At 40.0% G+C, this 22,044-nt stretch overlaps 1 protein-coding gene across 5 annotated transcripts in view; it reads right to left on the bottom strand.

The window, feature by feature from the left end:
• LOC138765220 (protein Mdm4-like) overlaps positions 1-21,695 on the bottom strand; it is a 29,699-nt gene extending 8,004 nt beyond the window's left edge. Inside the window, exons 1-7 of one of the 5 annotated variants that reach the window (XR_011358530.1) lie at positions 21,500-21,678; positions 16,874-16,967; positions 16,492-16,566; positions 11,155-11,288; positions 8,086-8,135; positions 3,533-3,597; positions 2,071-2,161 (exon numbers count right to left, since the gene is read on the bottom strand). Coding sequence is in view for 3 of the 5 variants with exons in the window: in XM_069942193.1 (XP_069798294.1) it covers positions 2,071-2,161; positions 3,533-3,597; positions 8,086-8,135; positions 11,155-11,288; positions 16,492-16,566; positions 16,874-16,951 (493 nt within the window). In the remaining 2 variants the exon portion in view is untranslated. Of the gene's footprint in view, positions 1-2,070; positions 2,162-3,532; positions 3,598-4,598; positions 4,791-8,085; positions 8,136-11,154; positions 11,289-16,491; positions 16,567-16,873; positions 16,968-21,290; positions 21,355-21,499 lie in introns of those variants that run through there. The other 4 variants (XM_069942193.1, XM_069942194.1, XR_011358531.1 and 1 more) reach the window with 4 other exon arrangements.
• Between the last annotated feature and the right edge of the window lie 349 nt (positions 21,696-22,044).

The raw sequence follows: 22,044 nt of genomic DNA, 5'->3' as shown, positions 1-22,044 counted from the left end.
TGCTTTAATCCCAAACTCTCCTCATCATGTTTGAAGTTCTCCACTTATAAAAATAGAATCTCTCAAAGTTCAGGATTGATTTTTATTTATTTACAGCAGGTAGAAGCTGAATCCGGCCATTTAAACTCGTGCCGCCCAATTCTCTTTGGCTTGGCTTCGCGGACGAAGATTAATGGAGGGGTAATGTCCACGTCAGCTGCAGGCTAGTTGGTGACTGACAAGTCCGATGTGGGACAGGCAGACACGGTTGCAGCGGTTGCAAGGGAAAATTGGTGGGTTGGGGTTGGGCGTTGGGTTTTTCCTCCTTTGTCTGCCTACAACCCCTGTACATTTTTTGAAGGGTGGGAGGAAACTGGAGCACGGGGAAAGCCCATGCAAACATGTGGAGAACGTACAAACTCCTTACAGACAGTAACTCTGTATCAGCATCGCAATAACCACCTACACCAACTGTTCTGCCATCGGTACCATGGTTCTTAAAGAACATGAACAGCAGAAACCAAACTGAGCTTCGAGACGACATGAATCCACAGCAGTGCCCAACTAAGTGGAAACATTAGTGGATGTTCTCCTCAGAAAAAGGCCAAGTTTATATTCTCAGAATGTCAAACAGAACAGCTTCCTGTTTGAGTTGCCGTAGTAGAGATTAATATTAATGCTGGTGTCTGCAAAAGGAAGAGTTCTGATCCAATTGCATCCATTACATTGAGTCCTTTTATGCAATTTTAAATGTTACAAGATTATAATTACTCCAACAGGACCAATTTCAGACTTGGGGGGCGGGGCTCTGTTAATATTAACAGTGATCCAATTCTAGCCAAAGATGAATTTGTCAATAGACCTGGAGAATTCAATTCACCAATTCTATTCAGAGTGACAGAGTGAAACCCAAAGGGGGGGGGGGGGGGGGGGGGGGGGGGGGAGAGGGGAAAAACGGGATGACTTTCTATTTGCTACCAAAGATTATGGAGTAAAATCACAGAAGGTTAACAGCAGAGGGAACCCGATGAACTCAAATAAAGAATGACTCATCTAGTTTCAGTCCCCAAAGCTCAATCTAAGCATTCAGTGTACGCAGCGTCAATAGAAGGCAAATCTAAATACAGTGTAATGCGCGTCAAAAGAACCAAAGACTTGTTGATCCAAACCAAGGCTTTTATTAACTAAAAGACTGGAGCATATCACAAGTAGGTCGACCAGTCCAGAATGACCTAGTCTGGCAAGGAGCAATCCTTTTAAGACCTGCCAGTAGGTGTGGCCACACTCTCAGCCAATCACAGTCATCCTACACGACCATCTGTACATATGTACATATACACATTGGTGATAGAATCTGTCCTATCACAGACAGTAAAGCCCCTGTTATCCGAAATTAAAGCACAAAAATTTGCAGAAAATCATGAAAAATACAAAAGTTTAAAATTGACACACCTCGCCGTTAATTCGCCAATCCAATCTCAAGCAAATGGAAAATTCTCTTATGCACATCTATCAATCCTCATAGGTGCCAGATACCAGGGGTTTACTGTAATATACAATGATCTCAACACAAAATGATCTCCTGGGTTATGGGATAGAGAACACTGAGGTATGAAGTGTTAGGAGAAAATTAATGGCCGAATATCATTCTGTGCCATAATGATTTATACCATTCCCAACTTAAATTTGATCCACCTTGTTACAGAAATGACAGGACTGTCACTTAGCTCAACCCACTGTCTTTGAAGCCACAGGTTGCGTGCTCAAGCCACACACCAGAATTTAAACCGAGACATAATCTATGCTGACACTTTGTGTTCGCCAGAATCCACAATGCAAAGTTGAAGAGATGCCCCCTTTCAATGATCTGGCAGAAATTAAAATTCCTTTATCACAAAAATATCTCCTGTTCTGATCTATTTTTGTTTCTGAAATACCAGTAAAATCAGATTAAATGGTTTTACTCATAAATTATCTGCTGTTTTTGGATTTCAAATGAGGTTCTGTGTTTCTGAAGTTTTTTTTTAAATGGCATTTAAATAAAAATATTTTGTTCAAACTCAAACTGCATGCTGATACAAATTCACAGACCTGATTCAGAGCTTTTTCTTTTCGTGTGTGAGGTAGCTGAAGTTGCTATGTTCCATGTAGCTGTTTCTTCACATTCCCCTGATGCAGGACACTGCGTAAGGAAGACAAAGTGAGAAGCAAGCGTTTACACAATGTTCTTTGCTTGGGAATAGGATGTAGCAGTTCAACTCAGTCACCAACCTTTGTGTTCACAAAAAGGCAGAAACCCTACCAACATTCTCAAACCCCCTGGAAGAATCAAAGATTTAAAGCGACTTGTAAATTGAAATTCGGACACGTTACACCCGCCAGCAAGTGTACTTTATGTTAAAGCATCTGTATGATGCTTTTCCAGTCCAATCAAAATGAGGAGGAGGAGGTGTGGCACAACTGATTCTGTGAAACAGTGGAGATAAAACTGAGCCATCACAATTATAATGAATGTTCACAAAGCTCATTTTTGTCGTGTGAAGTGCAGATCCATGCAAAATAATATTGCACCCAAATATAGATTCATTTTACAAACTTTTCAGCTTTCAACTGGCACTTCCAAATTGAGATTCAAACATTTCCACTCCAAACTGGGTTTAAACAAACTTGTCACAACAATTAATTGCAAATTTCTATAATTGACCATGTCAATTCCATTAATTGTTACGATTATATTTTCCAAATATATTATAACATAAACCATACAGATGTCGTTCCAGCAAAAATTTCTTATAAAATGTCCCACATCTCAAAGAATTCAACTGGGTAAGAGTGGAAACATTGCATAAAATATTCAAGACCTGTTCAGATCCCTGCCCAGTGCACTTCTATTGTTCATTCTTGCTGTTTTTGAGAGGTGGTGGTAAGTTAGCTCCCATTCAAATTGTTCAGGTGGTGTTGATGAGCCCAGTGTACTGTGAGACGTAATAAAGAATTATCAGTGCTAGGATGGTGTGACACTTGGGATGAGTAGCTCACAGATAATGGTGCTCCAATGTATCTGCTGCCTTCATCCTTCTTGGCAAGAGGCATGAGAGCAACTGAAGGACGGAAGTGCCACTGTACCAATACTGGTCACGTGGGAGCTGCAGCTATTGAAGTGGTATTCTATAGTTGAAAGGCCACGGGCAATAAGAAAGGCAATAACTCACAAGAGATGCTACGTCCCAACTCTCGTGATTCTTTTGGAAAATCGTGTTGTGAATATAGCAAATTTTTGTAGATGGAAAGAAAAACAATTAAGTCATTCAATTTGCAACCTCCCTCATATATTTCCAAAGACCATTGCAAGTTTACAAGCAGCTTACACATTTCTGCCAACTTTCACAAATGGAGGCTGTGAACAGAGAAAGAGATGCTACATCCTACAAAAAACAAACAGAGAAGAGAACTCTGAAAACAGAGAAGGAGACTCTGTCCCACCCGTCTAAGCTCAGACGAGAAGTACAGAGACGGGGCCACTCTGTACAAAACAAAACACGCAGTAGTTTACCTTCGGATGATCTTCCCTCAAAGGCAGGCATTTCGTTTCCTTTAGTGCGCGAGTCTGTGCAGCATCTACATTGCAGGCAAAACAAAGAAAGAAAAAGACCTTCCCCAATATTAACCATTCTCACAAGAAACATTAGAAATTCAGTGCGCTTTACCACTCAACCTCGATCACTGATTGAAAAAAAACAAGGAAGAATTATTAGTTTCCCTTATTAATACTCTTCTCTCATTCCACACCTTCCTTCCAAGTAGAAATCGAACTGCAGATCTACAGTTAATAAGGGGATTTAAACAATATGTTTTAGTGCAAAGTATACATACGAGGGAAGAAAAAGACTCCTGATTCTTTAGAGGTTTCCTTTTGTAAGTTATTTTTCCACTATATTGAAGCTTTGTAGGGAAAGCTTTCTAGATCTAAACCAGTGTTTTTGCCTCATTTAACCACGGTGCTTAATCCAATGACAACAATTATTTACACTATATTAAAAGCAAATGTGGAAATCCCACACTTCACCTCTGACCTACTGGAGAATGGAGTGAATTGGGTGAAGGGCTCTTTTTTTTAAACTTTAATGCCTATTTGAGGTTCTTTGTGCACACTCTCGAATACATTGCAATTTCACATCTGGTGGGAGGAAAAAAAACTAGAAAACATGTCTTGCTTTGCACAATTTAATTCAAGCAGCCATTCTGCTGAAGAGCATGACACAGTACAACTTGCTCTACATTTTAATGTCCAGATGAAGTTAAAAACTTATTGATGTCTCTGTTCTGTGGAACACCTTCTGGGAGTACCAAGATAGGAAGACCTGAATTTTTGATGATCACATAGCTATTTAATCCCTCATCTGGATCTAAAATAACCTTCCCAGGAGATTATCTGCCAAAAGATTCTAATTTTGGGATGACGGTTTGCAAATTATGCGTTGGTAAACTGAAAGGGGACAGTTCGGCAACAAACCATTTATCACGCAGTGTAAACCAGGAGGATTGGAGTTCAAACTCAGGCATCGACTGATATGCCAACTCACCTGCCCCCTCTGGGGGGAGCTTCATCAATTCTTGGCCAGACTGCCAGATGGAGCACTTTGCAGTGGAGTGCTCACTCTCGATTGGGGAGGGGGAACTGGCAGGACCAATTCCACCCTGCAGAAGTGCAGCTTCTGTCAGCTGGTCAGGAAGCAAAACTGAAAGCAGTCACTGAAGTCTGCCACCAAAAACATGCCGGCTGAAGGAGGAAGCCCAGCGGCAGCAGGGACCTACAAGGGTAATAAAAAGAGGCATGGGGAAGGGTGCACATATCAATAATATTGCACATCGATTTTTAAAAATTAATTTCAAAAAAATGTTGTTAAAAATGAGTAAATTTCTACTGTCAATGCTCGAGGACCCACAAAGCACAAACCAACCACAACAATGGGTCAGAAATGGCAGCCGGTGGTCAGACCTTGCTCGTCACTGGGCTACACAGCACGTACTTACTTTTACAGGATTCACAGGAGTCAAGTCGCACTCAAAATTGGCCACCATTGCCACTCACCCCCATCTAAAAGTGTCAAGGCCAGCATGCCACAAGGGCCATATAAAAAATAATATCATTGGAAGAGGGCTGGGGAGGAAGGGGATTTGATTGTTTATTGAAGTGTGTAACGATAGGGTGAAAAACTGTTACATACCATCTGGACAAGTAAACCTCTATGTTGTACAGCAGGAAGTGCAAGAATAAAAACAAATGGAGAACAGTGCTACAACAAAACAAAAAAAATCCCATGGTATATAGAGAAAAGTATGGTTAATCAGGGCAAGGCTGATGGAAGGCCTGTTCAAGGGTCTGTTAACAGCAGGAAAGAAACTGTCCTTCAATCTGGAGGTGTGCGATTTTAGATTCATGCATCTTCTATCCGACGGGAGAGGGAAGGATGGTATGAGGCAGCAGAAGGTACAGTCTGGAAGGGAGGTTTGTTTGCACAATACCCTGAGCTGCGTTCATAACACTCTGCAATTTCTTGCCGACATGGGCAAAGCAGTTCCCAGACCAACCATTCACTACACAACTGGATAAGTAACTTTGCCAGCTAGCTAAACATGCCTGATCTTAGCAAACCATCACATCTATCAGGGACTTTGAATATTTTTGAATGCTCTTGACATTCAGAAATGACCCAAAACTAAAAGTAATACACATCAAAAGGTAGAAATGGTTAGGGACGCAAAATTAAAATACATTAAAATCAATTGATTTTTTCTTAATTTGGAGATTCAACAGTCACAGGCCACAAATCCATGCTGCCAAAATATACTCATGTGATTAATTAACCTATTTACCTCATACATTTTTGGAAGTCGGGTGGGGGGGGGGGGGAAAGAAGCCAGATAACCCAGGAGAGATCCACACGGTCATGGGGAGAACAACACCTTACAGACAGTGGCAGATTCAAACCCAGGTCGTTGACACTATAATTAGTGGTGCACTAACTGCTACATTATCTGTGCTATCCAATTAGTGAAAGAGGTCTCTGCCCTCATACAGGTCCTATGCATCTAGTCATATGAAAGAAATCACTGGGCAGATTCCTCGGTTTTCCTGCTGAGGAAGTTACAGCCAATTCACACAGCCATTGGACTCCACGTGATAACAAAAATTTGAAGGCAGCTGGTTATTGCCAAAGAGATAACAGTGACAAGCGGCAAACCTATCCACCTTGGTTGGCTGACATCAACTTCATTCAGCTATTAGTTCCCACCATCTCTGATGAAAATATGGTCGATATTCCGATGAGTTTAGCTGAGTAACTTGCCACTATACAGTACTCAAATATAACCCACTCCATGATGAAACTGTGCAGAGTCAAGGGTAAAGAACTGGAGCAATAGTCACAGGGTTTTTAAATCAAAATAAGTTCATTGCTCTTTGGATGTTTCAACTGAATAAGTTGCATGCACTCAGACAGCACACAACAGCTGTAACAGCATAATAGCATCTTTAGACTCTAGCACTAATCCAGTCTCAAAGCCATATAAAATAACATTTTTTTTCTTAATTTAGTAATTCTCTGCTCAGAAAATATCCATTATATTCATCTTTAAAATTTAAATTAGAAGCCGATTCCGGCCACTTAAACCTGTGCCACACAATTACACCCAATTTAACCTAGACCCCCCATACATTTTGGAGGGCAAAAGGAAACCACAGTACCCAGAGAGAACCCACACAGACAGAGGGAGAGCATACAAACTCCTTACAGACAGCGCTGGATTCGCAAACCCCCGTCTCTGGCGCTCTAATAGCTTTGCACTAACCCAGTGGTTTTCAAACTTTTTCTTTCCACTCACATTCCACCTTAAGTAATCCTTATGCCATCGGTGCTCAGTGATTAGTAAGAGATTGCTTAAGGTGGGATGTGAGTGGGAAGGGAAGGTTGAGAACCACTGCTCTCGACCCAATCGTCACTGAAATATCTTGCTTGAGAAAAACTGTCATTGGCCCATTTCCCTTGGAGTTCTGAAACCGTGCACATTAGTGGCTTACAAACTTTTTCTTCCCACTGACATGCCACTTTAAGTAATCCCTTACTAATCACAAGAGCACTGATGGCATAGGGATTACTCAAGGTGGGATGTGAGTGAAAAGAAAAAGTTTGAAAACTGCTATGCTAACCGTGTGTTCCTTTAACACACAAATTATTTTCAAAAATATACTGGCTAAGAACTTGCTAAAAAGGAACCATGGTCTGACTGATTAGTTAAAACCTTTGTTGTGCTCTTCAACCTCACTTATTTTGTCTTTCAAGCTGCAGTCGGTAAGAAAACAAGAGGAATTAGGATATGATTGCAATGCATCACCTTAAGATTCAAGGTTTGTGAAAACAGAAGAGATGTCAAAATGAGAAATAAAGCCTGAGTTAAGAAAATAAAAAAGGAAGATGGGAAAAAAAAACACCTGATATTATATTTCCAACAATTCACTGACTAATTTGTTTGTTTCTATACAAGGTTGGTTTCTGCAGGAAGTTAAAAGGGAAAATAAAATGGCAATACTCATGAGGTTATGACTGAGATACCATTTTTTGAAAACCTAACATCTGAATACTTTCAATCCACAAGGTTTCAACAAACTGTTGACTGATATGCACAGGGATAAAAGAAACAATCATTCAGATGCTATTTCTCTTTCCATTAAACTGCAGACCAAACACACTGACGTTTCACCCATTTTTTAACAAGCGCAGGATAATGTAAGAGATCAAAACGTGCACAAGTAGTTATTTAGCTGTAAGCCTTCATTCAATACTCATACTCTTGAAAACTTTTATTCTCTTTCCTTCTTTTCAAATGGTCACGGTTCTGCAAAACAATACTTAATTGGAATAATCTTAATTACTGTACACTGATAAATCCACCATTTCATTTTTGTCAATACCTGAATGGGATTGCTTAATCACATTTGTACTCTACTTTTTCTCCATCTGTACATGAGCTTCAATCTTTGCCTTGTTGAAACAAGAACAAGTATACACTTCAGTAGAATGACAAAGTCCCAAATCATATACATACCTTGAAAGCTTGCAGCTATCAAGTTTCTTGAAAGCATTTCGTATAACTGGCTGTAAGAAAATAAAATTGTGGTTAAATACAGCAAGATATACTGTCATTTCAATCAGCATGCAATGGATTAAGAGAACGTAACTATTTATTTCCGAAGCATCCATGATGTAAAACCTTGGCGTTCATGTTGAAATCAAAACAAGTTGCTAAAAAACAATGCCAGTAAATAACCATCACCACAGGAGCCTGCCAATCCAACAGTGAATTTTTGACGCAAATTCAAATATAGCCATGTAACGGTGCAATTTCTCTGCTTGACATTTTGTCCCTGTACTGCAACTCATTTCACTCAAACTTCACATTTCTCAACAATATCTTGCCAGATTGCAACACCATATGATAGAATGCCTAATGAATCAACTTTATCAAAGATAAAAGTACAAACCTCAAAAAAGTAATGTGAACATTTCATTGTTTTAGTAAACATTTTGTTTTGATAAAAAAAACAAACTAGTGAAGGAAGTCACCAGTCAAGCAGCATCTGTGAACATGAAGAGATGTTGACATTTTAAGTTGAGACCTGCATCAGGAGTGCATCAACCACCCGCAAATAGGAGGAAGAACATTTGATTTTCCATCTGGGCACTCCAAATGGATGAGATTAACATCGACTTCTCTGCTTTCTGCTAGCCTATTCTCCCTCCCTCCCTCCCTCCCCTTTCCCCTTGTGTTCTCTCCTCCAGTTCTTCATACCCTTCCCTCTCCATTCATAGCCAACCCTCCTCCCTGCTTCCTGGCATGCTCTCCCTCCCTTATCCACCTTTTATCTTTTGACTTTGAGAAAATGCTCCTCCCCCTACCACTTCCCCCATCTACCATTTTGTTTGGGCGCCTACCGACATTTCTTCATACCTTGAAGGGCTATCTATCTACCTTTATCTTTGCTACGTAAAGGACACGGTTTGACCAGCTGAATTTCTCCAGCATCGTGTTTTTACTTCAACCACAGTGCCTGCAGACTTTTATGTTCTGACTTGCATGTTTTAAACCTTACTACTTGAAGTATTTTTGGGATGGTTAATTAGCTAAATGCATCTAATCATCTTATGTTTTTACATCTATCCAGATATAATAACCATGTGTCATTATTCTTTGAAGTAGCTCATTTCCTGCTCCAGATTCCTTTCATCTTGAATTTTTGCTTTGCCATGTCAATTTACAGGTATCTTTTTCAATCTTTTTATTGTTTTTTTAAAAAAATCAGATACATAGATATGATATAATGTACACTTTATAAAAAAAAGTCAAGCAAAGCAAAACTCACTCCCCCAACATAACATGTCTGCAATTGTCAGTGAAGATTGAAATTTAAATCCAGGCTGAAGCCGAATTCAGAATGTAAATGAAAAGTGGGATTAACTGGCATAATCTGTCAATTAAAACAAATAAATTTTGCTTTTAAAACCATCCAGATAATTGAAGACTTTAGATCAGGGTAACAAGATATAATAATCTTAAATTTAGACATACATACTGTAAGGACAACCCTCCCAATTAAACGCAATTGGTCTACAACCCCCGGTATGTTCTGAATGATGGGAGGAGACCAGAGGCCCAGGGGAAAGCACATGCAGACACATGGAAAACGTACAAACTCCTTAGAGACAGCATGGGTTTCAAACCCAGGCCCCAATCGATGATGCTGTAACAGTATTACATTAACCGCTACATTAATCGTGCTGCCCTAATGAAGGCACATCAAGAAACACTACACTTCATCTTAGCCAAAAGGCCGATCACATCAAGAAACACAAGGAAATCTTTGTAAAATAGGTGCATTAGTTTTTAAATTAAAAAGACAAGCTGCAAAATAATTAAAAAGCACCATTGAACAAAGGCAAACGAAACCAAGTGCTGTCATTTGGGAAAGAAAGTTACAAGGTCTACCTATCGGCTATAGTTCGTGAGGAGTTTGAGGAAATTCGGGACGTCACCAAAGATTTTTGCCACTTTCTACAGGTGGACTGTGGAGAGCAGCCTGACTGGTTGCATCCCTGACTGGTGTGGAGGTGTCAATGCACAGGACAGGAAAAGGCCACAGAGTTGTGAACTGGGCCAGTGTCATCAAGGGCATCAAAGTTCACTTCATCAAGAGGCAGTGACACAGGAAAACAGCCTCCATCCAGGCCGTGCCCTCTTCTCACCGCTACCTTTGGGAAGGAGGTCCAGGAGCCCGAAGACAAAACACCCAACGGTACAAAAACAGCTTCTTCCCCACTGCCATCAGATTTCTGAATGGGTAATGACCATCACTTTCTCCTCCTTTGCACTAATTTAATTGTTTTTTTCAAAAATGTAATTTATAGCAACATTTGCTTCTGTCATGTCGCTGCAAATTTTGAGATAGCTTCATGACAAAAAAGTCTGATTCCAAAGCAGAAAGATAAAATCTGCTGTGAGACACGAAAATACACCAAAATGCTGGAGGAACTCAGCTGGTATTGCAGCATCTATATGGTCGACGTTTTGGACCTGATCCACTTTCTTCAAGTAATAAGCAAAAAAAAAGATCTCACTCAGAATATAGAGACAGTGCCAGCTGGAGGGTGCCCAGATGAAAGATGAGGTGTGTCTCTCAGTGGCCACCCATTTCAATTTCAGTCTGGCAGTGCAGGAGACCATGGACAGGCATATTAGCAAGGGAGTGGGATGAGGAATTGAAATGGATGGCCTCTGGGATATCCATGTTTCAAATATTAAAAACATTCTAAACGGGCATATTAAAATGCAAAGCGGTTGAAATTTTTTTCAATACTTTGAGTTTTACAAGTAATAATAATAATAAGTATACAACAAAGTAGATAAAAGCAGTGGAAATTCTAAATTGTTCTGGAACCCTATTCAATGCAATATAAAAAAAACAACATGCTGGAAACACCGAGCAGGTCTGAGAGCATCTCTGCAAAGAGAAGCAGTTAATGTTTCAGGCCTGAGATCTTTCACCCTACCCTCCTCTTTCAATATCGTCTTGATGCTATCCAGAAAACATTAAAAGAATTTAAAGCCCGAAATATTTACCTTGGGTCTTTAACTGAGAAACTCTGAACTCCAAATACTTTTCCAAGAGCATCATTTCCACAGTATACAATGTGTTGCTGTTGTTGGTCGTAGAGTTGCTTTAACATTATGTACTGACCAAGATAATACATTACCTGAAAAGGAAAGCATCAAGAATTAAGATGAGCTTCAAAATCCAGTGATTTAAAAAAAAATAAAAGTTATTCAGGATAAGAACGTGGCTGGAAACACTTTCATTTAATGAGTAATACTGTTCAATTAGACCTACAGCACAGTAACAGGGCCTTTTGACCCACGAGCCTGTGCCACCCAATTAAACCCAATTGACCTACAACCACGGTGTGTTTGGGTGGGGGAAACCACACATTCACAGAGAGAACGCAGGAACCCCTTAGACAGCGTCGGATATGAACACGGGTCACTGGCGATGTAATAGATGCGTTAACCGCTATGCTAACCATGCCACCCTCACAGATAATGCAGGGATTATCCAACAGGTTAATAAGCATCTGCAAAACAGAGTCAACTTCTCGTCTGTTTGCCAGATCAAGCCTGAGGGAAGAGTCAGAAATGACAGTGAGGTCAGAAACATGCCATTCTTTTCTGATGGTGGTGCAGAACCTACAAAAAACAAAATGAGGAACTGGGACAGAGGCTTTAACTAAATCATATCAACACAATCTATAGTTAGAGCAAATAATTATTTCATTACAGGACTGATAAGCAATAATCAAATTTGCAGCAGATTGGAGGAGCTAGTGGAGTTGTTCAAGTGAACCGGTACGGACTTGAAGGGCCGACATGGCCTGTTTCTGTGCTGTAAACGGTTACCCCAGACCAGGGTGCTGGCTTGTGGGAACCAGGTATTGGGACCCGGACTTGTGAGCAAGGCCTTGGGCACTGACAGCTTCTTAACCGTATCTGAGGTTCAGAACCAGAGGCCAAGGACGGTGGCATGGATGCCTCGAGCATGCATTCACTGCAGGAAAACAGACGATGTGGCTACGGGTGTTACGAGGGCACTGGAGGATGTGGTACTGCAGGAATGGCAATGATGACACTGGAGAGACTCTCCTTTCTTGTCTCGAGAGGGGCGCTGGATTAATGATGTCTCTTTGTGCATCTTTACAGGACAAAGGAAAACAAATGTGTATTTTGCATTTATGGCAATAAATGGAATTCTGAATCCTATCCTCTCTCATTGAATGACACAGCAAATGGCACCTTCTCTTCACTCAGAGTCCATCTCACTTTTAAACTCACCAATGTGAACCTTCTCAAAAACAGAGGTTTCCCTCCTAACCATTGCCTTAATAATAACTCATTTTTTTCTTTGATCCTGAATATTTTGTTATCCCATGTCGTCACCCACCCAATCTATTGGTGGAAATATTTGACACTAAACACTATGGCAAGACCTGCTTTTTCCAGTTGTGCATCATTCTGGAGGCATAAACCACTGGTTGTTCCCTTTATTCAGTTACTTGTGACAACACCGCTCCTAATCCTCTAATCCTACTGGTGACGCATCCACTATCAGATTAACTGCTTTGTTTGGGTCATAGTGGACGAGAACATGGTTGCTTGACGTTAGTATTTCTTTCAAGCGATCCACAGTGCAACTAGTCTCGTCATTCCAGTAGCATTTCAGGTCTCTTTTTAACAGTTGGTTTAGTGGGTTGCACAACGTCGACATATTTGGAATGAGCTTCCGATAATGGCTAACTAAGCCTAGGAATGACTGCAATTCAGCTCAGTTTGTGGGGCAGGGTGCTCTGCGGACTGGTGCCAGCAATGTCCATTCTTACTCCTTCACTGTTAATTGTAAAGCCCAGATATGTGACTCTTGGCGCAGCTGGACTTTTACTTCTTGTCGACCTGTTTAATGGCGAAGTGAGGCAGGGGTCATCGTTTAAATTTAATGGCATCAGCGAAAACTGCTACTCCTGTGTCCAGCTCCATTCGAAGAGGTTCATTGTTGATTTTCACCTTGAAATAGAATTCTGATTTTCTAGTTTTAAATCCACAAATATCTCATCTTCTTCTGAACCATTTGTTTCAGTGCTCGGGCTTTGGTCCTTCTCTTCCACTGTTCTTATTCCAGTGGGGGCATTTTTCATATCTCTGCCCCTTCTTTTTACCTTTGTTTCTCAGCTTTGATGTGCCCTCTTTGTCACATAGATAGTACCTAGACCTTCTGAAATATTAGTTATCAGGCGTAGTGTTGCCTTTTCCTTAGCGGAAGCAGTTTCGGTGGGAAAATTTGGGGATCATCTTGGCAGATGTCCACGATATTATCGACCATCTTGAAACCCAAGGATGCCTCACATGCAGAATTAAGAGTTCTCTTTTTTGACTTAGTAGCTTTTGTCTGGCACTGCGGTCGGCTAAGCTCATTATTAATCGATCTCTTAATGCATCGTTTAAGAATTAACCAAATTCACAGTGGCATGAAAATTTACATAATCCTGCCAAATATTTACTTACAGATTCATCTGTACTTTGCAATAAAATCTTTGCCTTGCTGCTACAACTGGTGGTTTGGGACTTAGATGTTCCCCTACAACTGTACACAAATTTTAGATACAGATTTTTCAGGAGCGATGAGATTTTTTAACAGTTGAAAAGTTTTACTGCCCATTTAGCTTAAAAACAGCGATCTCTTTCCATTAATAGAACCATATAGGCGTAGCATCACTAATATTATGGGCTACACAGTGATGATCATATTGTTCCACGTAGTCATACCAGTTTTTTTCTGACCCCATGAACTGCCCAAACTGTGCCTTCGCCACCTTGAATCTTCTTTTCTTTGATCTTTGTGGTTGTGCTTGTGATATCCACTGTGAGAATGAACTTGCATTTCACTTTTAAATTTTCACTCCAAGGTCTGGACTATCAAGAGGTCCTTGGTGTCACTGTTATGTATTTGATGTTTCAAGGACAAACACTGAACACTGAGATGTGGTGCTTCTTTCATTCTTTAATCCAGAACTAAAATGGTTCCCCTTGATACACAGTATATAAAGTGACCATGTTATAAGCACACAGGAGTAAATACCTAATAGTGGTGGAGGCTGAAACATTAGGGCATTTAAGAAACTTTTAGAGAAGCACATGGATGAAAGGAAAATAGAGGGTTATGAGGTAGAAAGAGTTTAGTACTTTTCTTTTTTGTGGGAATATATAGGTCAGCACAACATCAAGGGCTGAAGGGCCTGTACTGTGCTGCAATGTTCTCTGTTCTAATATTGTCAGTCACCATTTCAGGTCAGGCCCTCTTACTGAGACAAATGTGGGAAGGTGAAATATCAACTATATCAAGGGTAGAAGAAGCTGGAGAGGGACTAAGATATGATGAGTAATGGATAGAAGGGGAAGATGTGGAGAAAGAAAAGTAGAGGGAGAAACCACTTTGAGCAGGTAAGGTTGTCTCGAAAAGCAAAAATAGGAGCAGTTAAAGAGATAGAAACAACAAAAACAGACAAAGGAGGGGTTTACCTAAAATTGGAAAAAAAAAATCAATGTTTCTGCTGGTTCCAAGAGGAAAATGATGTGTTGCAACAAGTGACAAACACACCTATGTGGAAATGGTGAAGGGAATTGAACAGGAGCTCAAGTTTGGACTCGGCGTACAGTTATTTGACGAATCTGTCACTCACGAGAAGAGGGCAATTACTTAATTTTAACAGCGAATCAAAGTTGTTCACCGAACATCAATTTAATACAATATTTCAAACATTGATTGATTGAGTGATTTTAGTCTTCACATTTGCAAAGTACTTCCATCACCATCACTAACTCATTAACATCAAGTCCTATGGCAACTGATATAGGCCAGTCATTGTGACAATGACCCAGTTTTGACACTAGAGGTACTCAGCAAGCAACGAAAGTGGAAAATCTTCATTTACTGATAGGAAACACTTGGATGGATTCCTTCTATTATTTGCCTGCCCGGCAGTCCTGTGTTACATCTACATTATTTCTTCAAGGATAGGTTTCTGGAGCTCTATTTTAGAACCTACAACTACCTGAACTAATGGAAGCAAAATAATATTATTGGTAGTGAATAGAAAACATTTTTTGTGCGACGTCCTGGATCATAAAACTCCTTGAAGGGCAAAGGGTGAGCTATATATCTTTTCCAGATGGAATAATTAAATATACATGAAGCAAGTTCATGACCTGTGTGATCTAAAAGCCTAAGTGCATTCAAAATCTGTTTCTTGCTTGAAGTTACATTCACCTATGATCCCTGGACTTGCAACCTATATTGGCTCATGGTATCAAAGGCCCTTCCAAATTTCAAATCTCCTTAGTTCTGGCTACTTGACATTTCAAAATTAAACCACCCCACCAAAGCTTTTAGTTGCCAAGACTGTCAATTTTGGTCTTCCCATTAAATCTCACCACCCTTGCTTGTCTTTAAAATCTAATCTTTTAGGTCATCAACCCCAACAACTCCCCATTTCCTTGAAAGAAATTTGTGTAGCATTTCTTAGCTCGGGATGCTTTTCTCTATGTTAAAATTCCATACAAGTGGAGGTTCTTGTTTATGCAAGTGTCACAATAAGCAAATTAACAACAAAGAAAATAAGAATGAATTGACTGCAGGAGTCACAAGAGACTGCAGATCAAATACAAGACCATAAGACATAGGAACAGAAAAACAGACTTTTCAGCCCATTGAGTCTGCTCCACCATTTCATCACAAGCTCATCCATTTTCCCACTCAGCCCCACTGCCCTGTCTTCTCTCCAAAACCTTTGATGCCCTGGCTAAACAAGAACCTATCAATATCTGCCTTAAATACATGCAGTGACCTGGACTCCAAATTCCACAGATTAACCACCTTCTTGTTGAAGAAATTCCTCCGCATCTCTGTTCTAAGCAGATGCCCTTCAATCCAGAAGTTGTGCCCTCTTGTCCTAGACTCTCCCGACCATGATGAACAACCTTTCCACATGTAATCTGTCTATGCCTTTCAACATTGGAAAGGTTTCAATGAGATCTCCCCTCATTCTTCTAAATTCCAATAAATACTGTCCAAGAGCTCTCAAACGCTCCTTTCATTCCCAGAATTATACTAGTGAACCACCAAATAAATTGCCAAAATAGTTCACTCATTCACTCACAGCTGCTTGAAAATACACCGAGCTCTGAAAAGTGTCTCCCACAAATTACCTTAGCCAAATAAGAGATGCAAACTCTTTCAAAAGAACGGATTATTATTCTGCACTTTCTACAAAATATTCAAAATTATACATGCCTACAATTTGCACATTCATTTCAAAGATTTATGGATATCATTAAAATATTATTTTACTGTTTTACCTCCTTCAATGTGAAGGTTTCCCCTGATGCACCTGCTTCATGTAGAATGTTCAGCAGAAGTACCTTTGGCCTTACCTAAAGAGGAAAACAAATCAGATCACGCACATTTTAAATGTAGTAAAACATTTTTACACTAAATATGCACACGTGCTTTTATTCTTAGTCAAAAAAAGTTCCAAAAATAAAGGTTTTTATTTGGCCCTACTCACAACTAACACAAAGCAAAATGAAATAAAGATTCAGCTTTATTAATAATTCAAATTCAAGGAAAATTTGAAATAAGGAGTGTCCACCACATTGCACAACCCCCACCATCAAAACTTCCCAAGAACTGTAAATGTTAAACCATTTTTATAGATAACGTCATCCTCGTATAGGTTACCTGGCCAGCCTTTTCTGTTGAAATACTGCATGTATTATCAGATGTTGTATGTGGTTTAGATGTGGAAGCTGTTGTCATGTTGATAGGATTTTGCCTGGTTTTGGGGAAAGAAGAGGTGAAATTAGTAAACTGATTGTTAACCATCAACGAATACTTAACACATTTAGATTTCCAAAATAGATAATGATATTGTACGTGACAAAACCAGCAAACTTTGGAATCACAAAAAATGCACAAGTTGTATGTTGTTTTACGATAAAAAGATTCAAGCTTCCTTGATGAAATGTAACATTACCACTGGCTCCTGCACAACCTCTTCCCCCAATTCCTCAAAATGTAGAAGCATCCAAGATGGTATTGAGAACCTTGAAGTCACACATTTGAAGCCTAATATAAATTGCAAAAGGGGGTACCACTTCACACATTACCACCCACCTGCCTAATCAAACACCCCCCCCCATCCCATGTATGGTTCCCTCATTCAGAATCCACAAACTGGAATGAACTCATTCTCAATTCCGAGGTGCACGAGAAAACTAATTGAAATAAGCATTATGATGGGGATCCAATCCCATTTCAGCAAACTGAACAACTTTAAAATCCTTATAACCAGAGGTCACAAGTTCGTTCCTCACTGGACAAAGTTGAAGAACTTTATGCATGTTACATTCTACATGTAGTCCATTAAGTGACAATAATGGATCCTTTACTTATACCCTCTCCCCGGAATCATGGTCCAATTCTGAAATCATGAAATTCTTGACAATTTGAAAGTGGTCCATCCGAGAGTTTTACACTTTTTTTAAACAGTTACTGTTCACCAATGAATAGGGATGGATAATAAGGCTAGATTTCCATCTCACTGGTTGAGAATGTAGATGCCATGAGAAAGTTAGGATTAAAGAGGGTAGTAAACATGGCTAGGACTGTCACAGGAAAAAGGACCCCCCCACCCCCCCGCCCATTATCTCTTCTCATTGCTCAGCATCAGCAGAACCCTGAAAACAAGATAGTCTGCATAGATCTGAAGTCATGATATATTTTGTTTTAAAATAAGAACATCACAGCTGTAAGAGCAGGTCCTTCAGCCCACGTTTGTGCCAAAAAATAAATCCAACTTAAATCTGTTTTGGGAGTGTCCAAAACTGAATGATTTTGGGGAACAATTTTAGCAGAGATTCTCAGGGTCAATTGAGATCCTTGCCCTTGCATTGTTTTGTTTGGTTATTGTCAACAGGAAAATATTTATTTGAATCTAACTCAAAGAAGAGTTGGAGCTCTTACTTTTATTGATGACCAATTTTGATTAAATGGAAAGATCGCTCACCAACGACTCATATGGATTGGGTACATTGTTTGAGCTTGGAGAATATTAGATGAAATTTGATACATTATGGGGTCCACTCATGGATTACTATCAGAATTAGATGACATAGGCTTGAGTGCTCTGTGGGTTACTTGCTCGTTGCGTGGAGGCCGGAACTCGATTTCTTGCTTACTCTTTTGCTGGGAGGAGTGAGATTAGTATGGGGTGGATTTCTTTCCTTTTCCTTTCTTTTCTTGCTCTACTATCTTTCTTAACTTCTGCTTTTTCCTTTTTCTTTACACAAGTACTTATCATACCAGAAACTTGTTCCAATGATAGATATGAACCAAAGTTCTTCCAAATTAACTTCTTTTTTACGTGATTTACTGTGTACATTATAATGTACAATTTGCTAATGAGATTCATGTTCTGAGTTTTAACACTAAGATTGACGGTTTTTTTTGTTCAATATATGATGTCATATTCCTCTTTCAAATCAATAAAAATAGATTAAAAAGAAAATTAAATCTCTGCTGCTTGCTCTTGACAGGGTGCATCAGTGCTCTGTGGTTAGTAAGGGATTACTTAAGGTGGTATGTGAGTGGGAAAAAAAAAGTTGCAAACCACTCATGTCCTCTCATGTGATGCTTTTATCCTGGGCAAAAGATTTTGTCTCTTCACCCTCTCACGATTATATCAATCTCCATCAGCTTTCCCCTTAGCCTACCTAATATGGTCCAGGGAAAACAACCCAGGTTTATCAAATCTCTCCCCATACTTATACCTTCTAAACCATGCAACTTCTTCTGTCCCCTTTCCAAAGCCTCCATAACCTTCCTGTTTTGGAGTGACCAGAATTGCATACAGCATTCAAGTGCATCTTAACCTAAGTTTTATATTGCTGCAACAGGGCCGCCTTATTTTTATACTCAACGCCATGCCCAATGAAGCCAAGCATACCACACCTCGCCTTTCCCACTTTATCTACCAGTGTGGCCATTGTCAATGAGCTATAATCCTGGGCCCCCAGATCTCTGTACATCAATGTTTTTAGGAGCCCTGCCATTCTCCTTACATTTGACCTCCCAAAGTAAAACACCTCACTCTTGTCCAGATTAAACTCCACCTGCCATTTCTCTGCCCATATCTGTAACTGATTTATTCCTGTTGTCTTCTTTGATAACCCTTTGCACGGTTCACAACTCCACCAACCTTTGTATCATCTGTAAACTTCTTCAACCAAGTAATACAAAACAACAGAGGTCCAACCACAAGATGCCTGCAGAACACCAGAGGTGAAACACAAAAGTCTGCAGGCACCATGATTAAAGTAAAAACACAATGCTGGAGAAACTCAGCAGGTCAAACATTATCCTTGATATAGCTTGACCAAAGCATAGGCAGGTGCCAGAGTTCAGCCCACCCAGTCTGCTCCATTCACTAACGTCTTCCAGAGAAGGAAATCTGACACCTTCATTCTGTTTTATTCAGGTGTCTGCCTACATTTTGCTCATTCCTTGATGAGGGGCAAATATAAAATGCCTTGGGATTGTCCTTAATCCACTCACCAGGCATTTCATAGCCCTTTTTGGGTCTCCTAATGTCCAAATGGCAATGAATAATGGGAAGAATAAAGCTTCCTATGATGTGACCAACCTCATTGTTTTTTTGTAACTCTTCCATAATTTGTCCACACTGTAATCTGTTCCTCCACCACTCAATTGCTACTAGGAGGCTTAAATTAGTCCTAGCAGTGACCACACCTTCCTTATTTCTGAATTCTACCCCCTTGCCTTAGTTGAGTCCATTATTTTGTCCTCAGAATGCAATTGTGACACCCTCCCAGATCAGCAATGTTATGCCTCCACCTCTTTTACCTCCTTCTCTATCTAAAAGAATTAAACCCAGAAGCATTGAGCTGCCAGTCTCTGTAACAGCCACATCATCATAATTCCAAGTAATATCCATCTGCCTTACCTGCAACATTTATTTTAAAATAAACACACTTCAGCCCATCCAGGGGCTCCGGTTTCCTCCTACCATTCAAAATGTACTGAGGTTTGTAGGTTAATAGGGTGGCACGGGCTCATGGGCTGAAATGGCCTGTTATCATGCTGCATGTCTAATTTTTTTTTAAATTAAAATCACTGTAACCATTCACTTGTCCCTTCCTTTTAGGATTGCAGTTTAACTTCTTGCGTGTCTAATTTTTTTTTAAATTAAAATCACTGTAACCATTCACTTGTCCCTTCCTTTTAGGATTGCAGTTTAACTTCTTGCGGTAGGCAGGTCAAAGGTCCTCATTATTGGTTTACTCCTGGGCCTAACCAAGGGGGCATTAGCAAATCCAGGCAGCGTGCAATACGGGAGTTCCACCATGCCAACTGCTTGCCCCCTTCCAAGAAAATGTTCATGCTCCGGTGTTCCTGAAGGGGGAGAACACAGTATGGACTAGTTCCTTGGAAGCCTTCGTACCCAACTTTAGGGGCGAGAGTGAATTCTGGACCCAAAAGTCATTTTAATTTTTGAGTACTGACCTGAAGGGCAAGGACAACGTGCTGAATAGTTGATTAGGGTGGTTGACTTTGACATCTTACAAACATACACAATAGGTTGAATGGCATATCTGTTTTCTAAATATTAATCCACTGTTTCAGTACAAGAAAGGATTTCACAGACCACTGTGTTCTTTTAATGCAACAATAAACCTTAAAGTCATTTGAAGAATCTTGTCAGTTACCTTGGCGGGGGTGGGGAGGGGGGGGGGCAGTTCATTAAGGGGCTATTAATGAAGTATAAAATATGCAACAAGAATAAATTTAAGGATGTGGGCACTCCAACAACTTTAACATTGTTTTAAAAGCACTAGTACAAATGAAGATGATTTACATTCAACACATACTTAATTCACATGTGTTTTGAACATTTTAATCAGACCCTAAAAATTCCAAGAGTACTAACCCTAACCACGCACTAGCACTTTACATAGAATTTCCCAAATAATCAATAAAATCAAACACTGCCTGACCAAATAAATAATAACCAAATTCATTGGTATTACTGTGCACAAAAATATTCCTTTTTTAACTAGGATAAAGAGTCAAAACATACCATTACAATGAAGGACCACTTGTAGAAAGCAGAAACTGTGTTTATGAAATACTGTAAAGCCAACAAATTTGTACTTTATGTTTTGTAATGGCAGGTGCATTCACTTCCTTAAAAAAGCAACCACAATTTTGGAAACAGTTGGTATAATATTACAGATTTATAAGTGCTCAAGCTGCTTAAACACCCGCAGAAGTATAACATTTCCATACCCGTTTGTCTCCCAGTGCCCTGTCCAATTTCAGTCCACTGGTACTACTGGAGCAAAAGAAAAATCAACTCGCCACTGATTTCGCTGTTTGTGGGAATATGTTCCTAAATTGGCTATTGCATTCAGGAACAAAAATCAATCTGCTGAAGGAACGCAGCAGGACAAACAGGATATTGCTGGAGGAACTCAGGTCAGTTAGCATCTGTGGGTAGAAATGGTCAACAATATTTCAGGCAAGAACTCTAACGTACAAAAACTACATTGGGAGAGGGGGGGGCAGACTACAGGGAATCTCTCTGCCCTGCCTCCAACTTCACAGTTCTCCAAACCCACACTGCCCACTTCCATCTCCTACCCAAAATTCACAAACTGCACTGGCAGAACCAGTTTCTGCCCCACCAAACACATCTTCTCATACCTCAACAACACCTGTTATGATTTGTCCAGTCCTTTACCAACATCCTGGACAACACTCTCTACCTCTTTGAAGAATTCCAAATCTCCAGCCCCTACTACCTTATCTTCACCATGGATGTCCGATCCCTT

This window comes from Narcine bancroftii, chromosome 5 (assembly GCF_036971445.1).
Source record: "Narcine bancroftii isolate sNarBan1 chromosome 5, sNarBan1.hap1, whole genome shotgun sequence".
In the NCBI taxonomy this organism is placed as follows: domain Eukaryota; kingdom Metazoa; phylum Chordata; class Chondrichthyes; order Torpediniformes; family Narcinidae; genus Narcine; species Narcine bancroftii.
The sequence above is the reverse complement of the archived record's forward strand: the minus strand, read 5'-3'. Positions and strand labels throughout refer to the sequence as shown.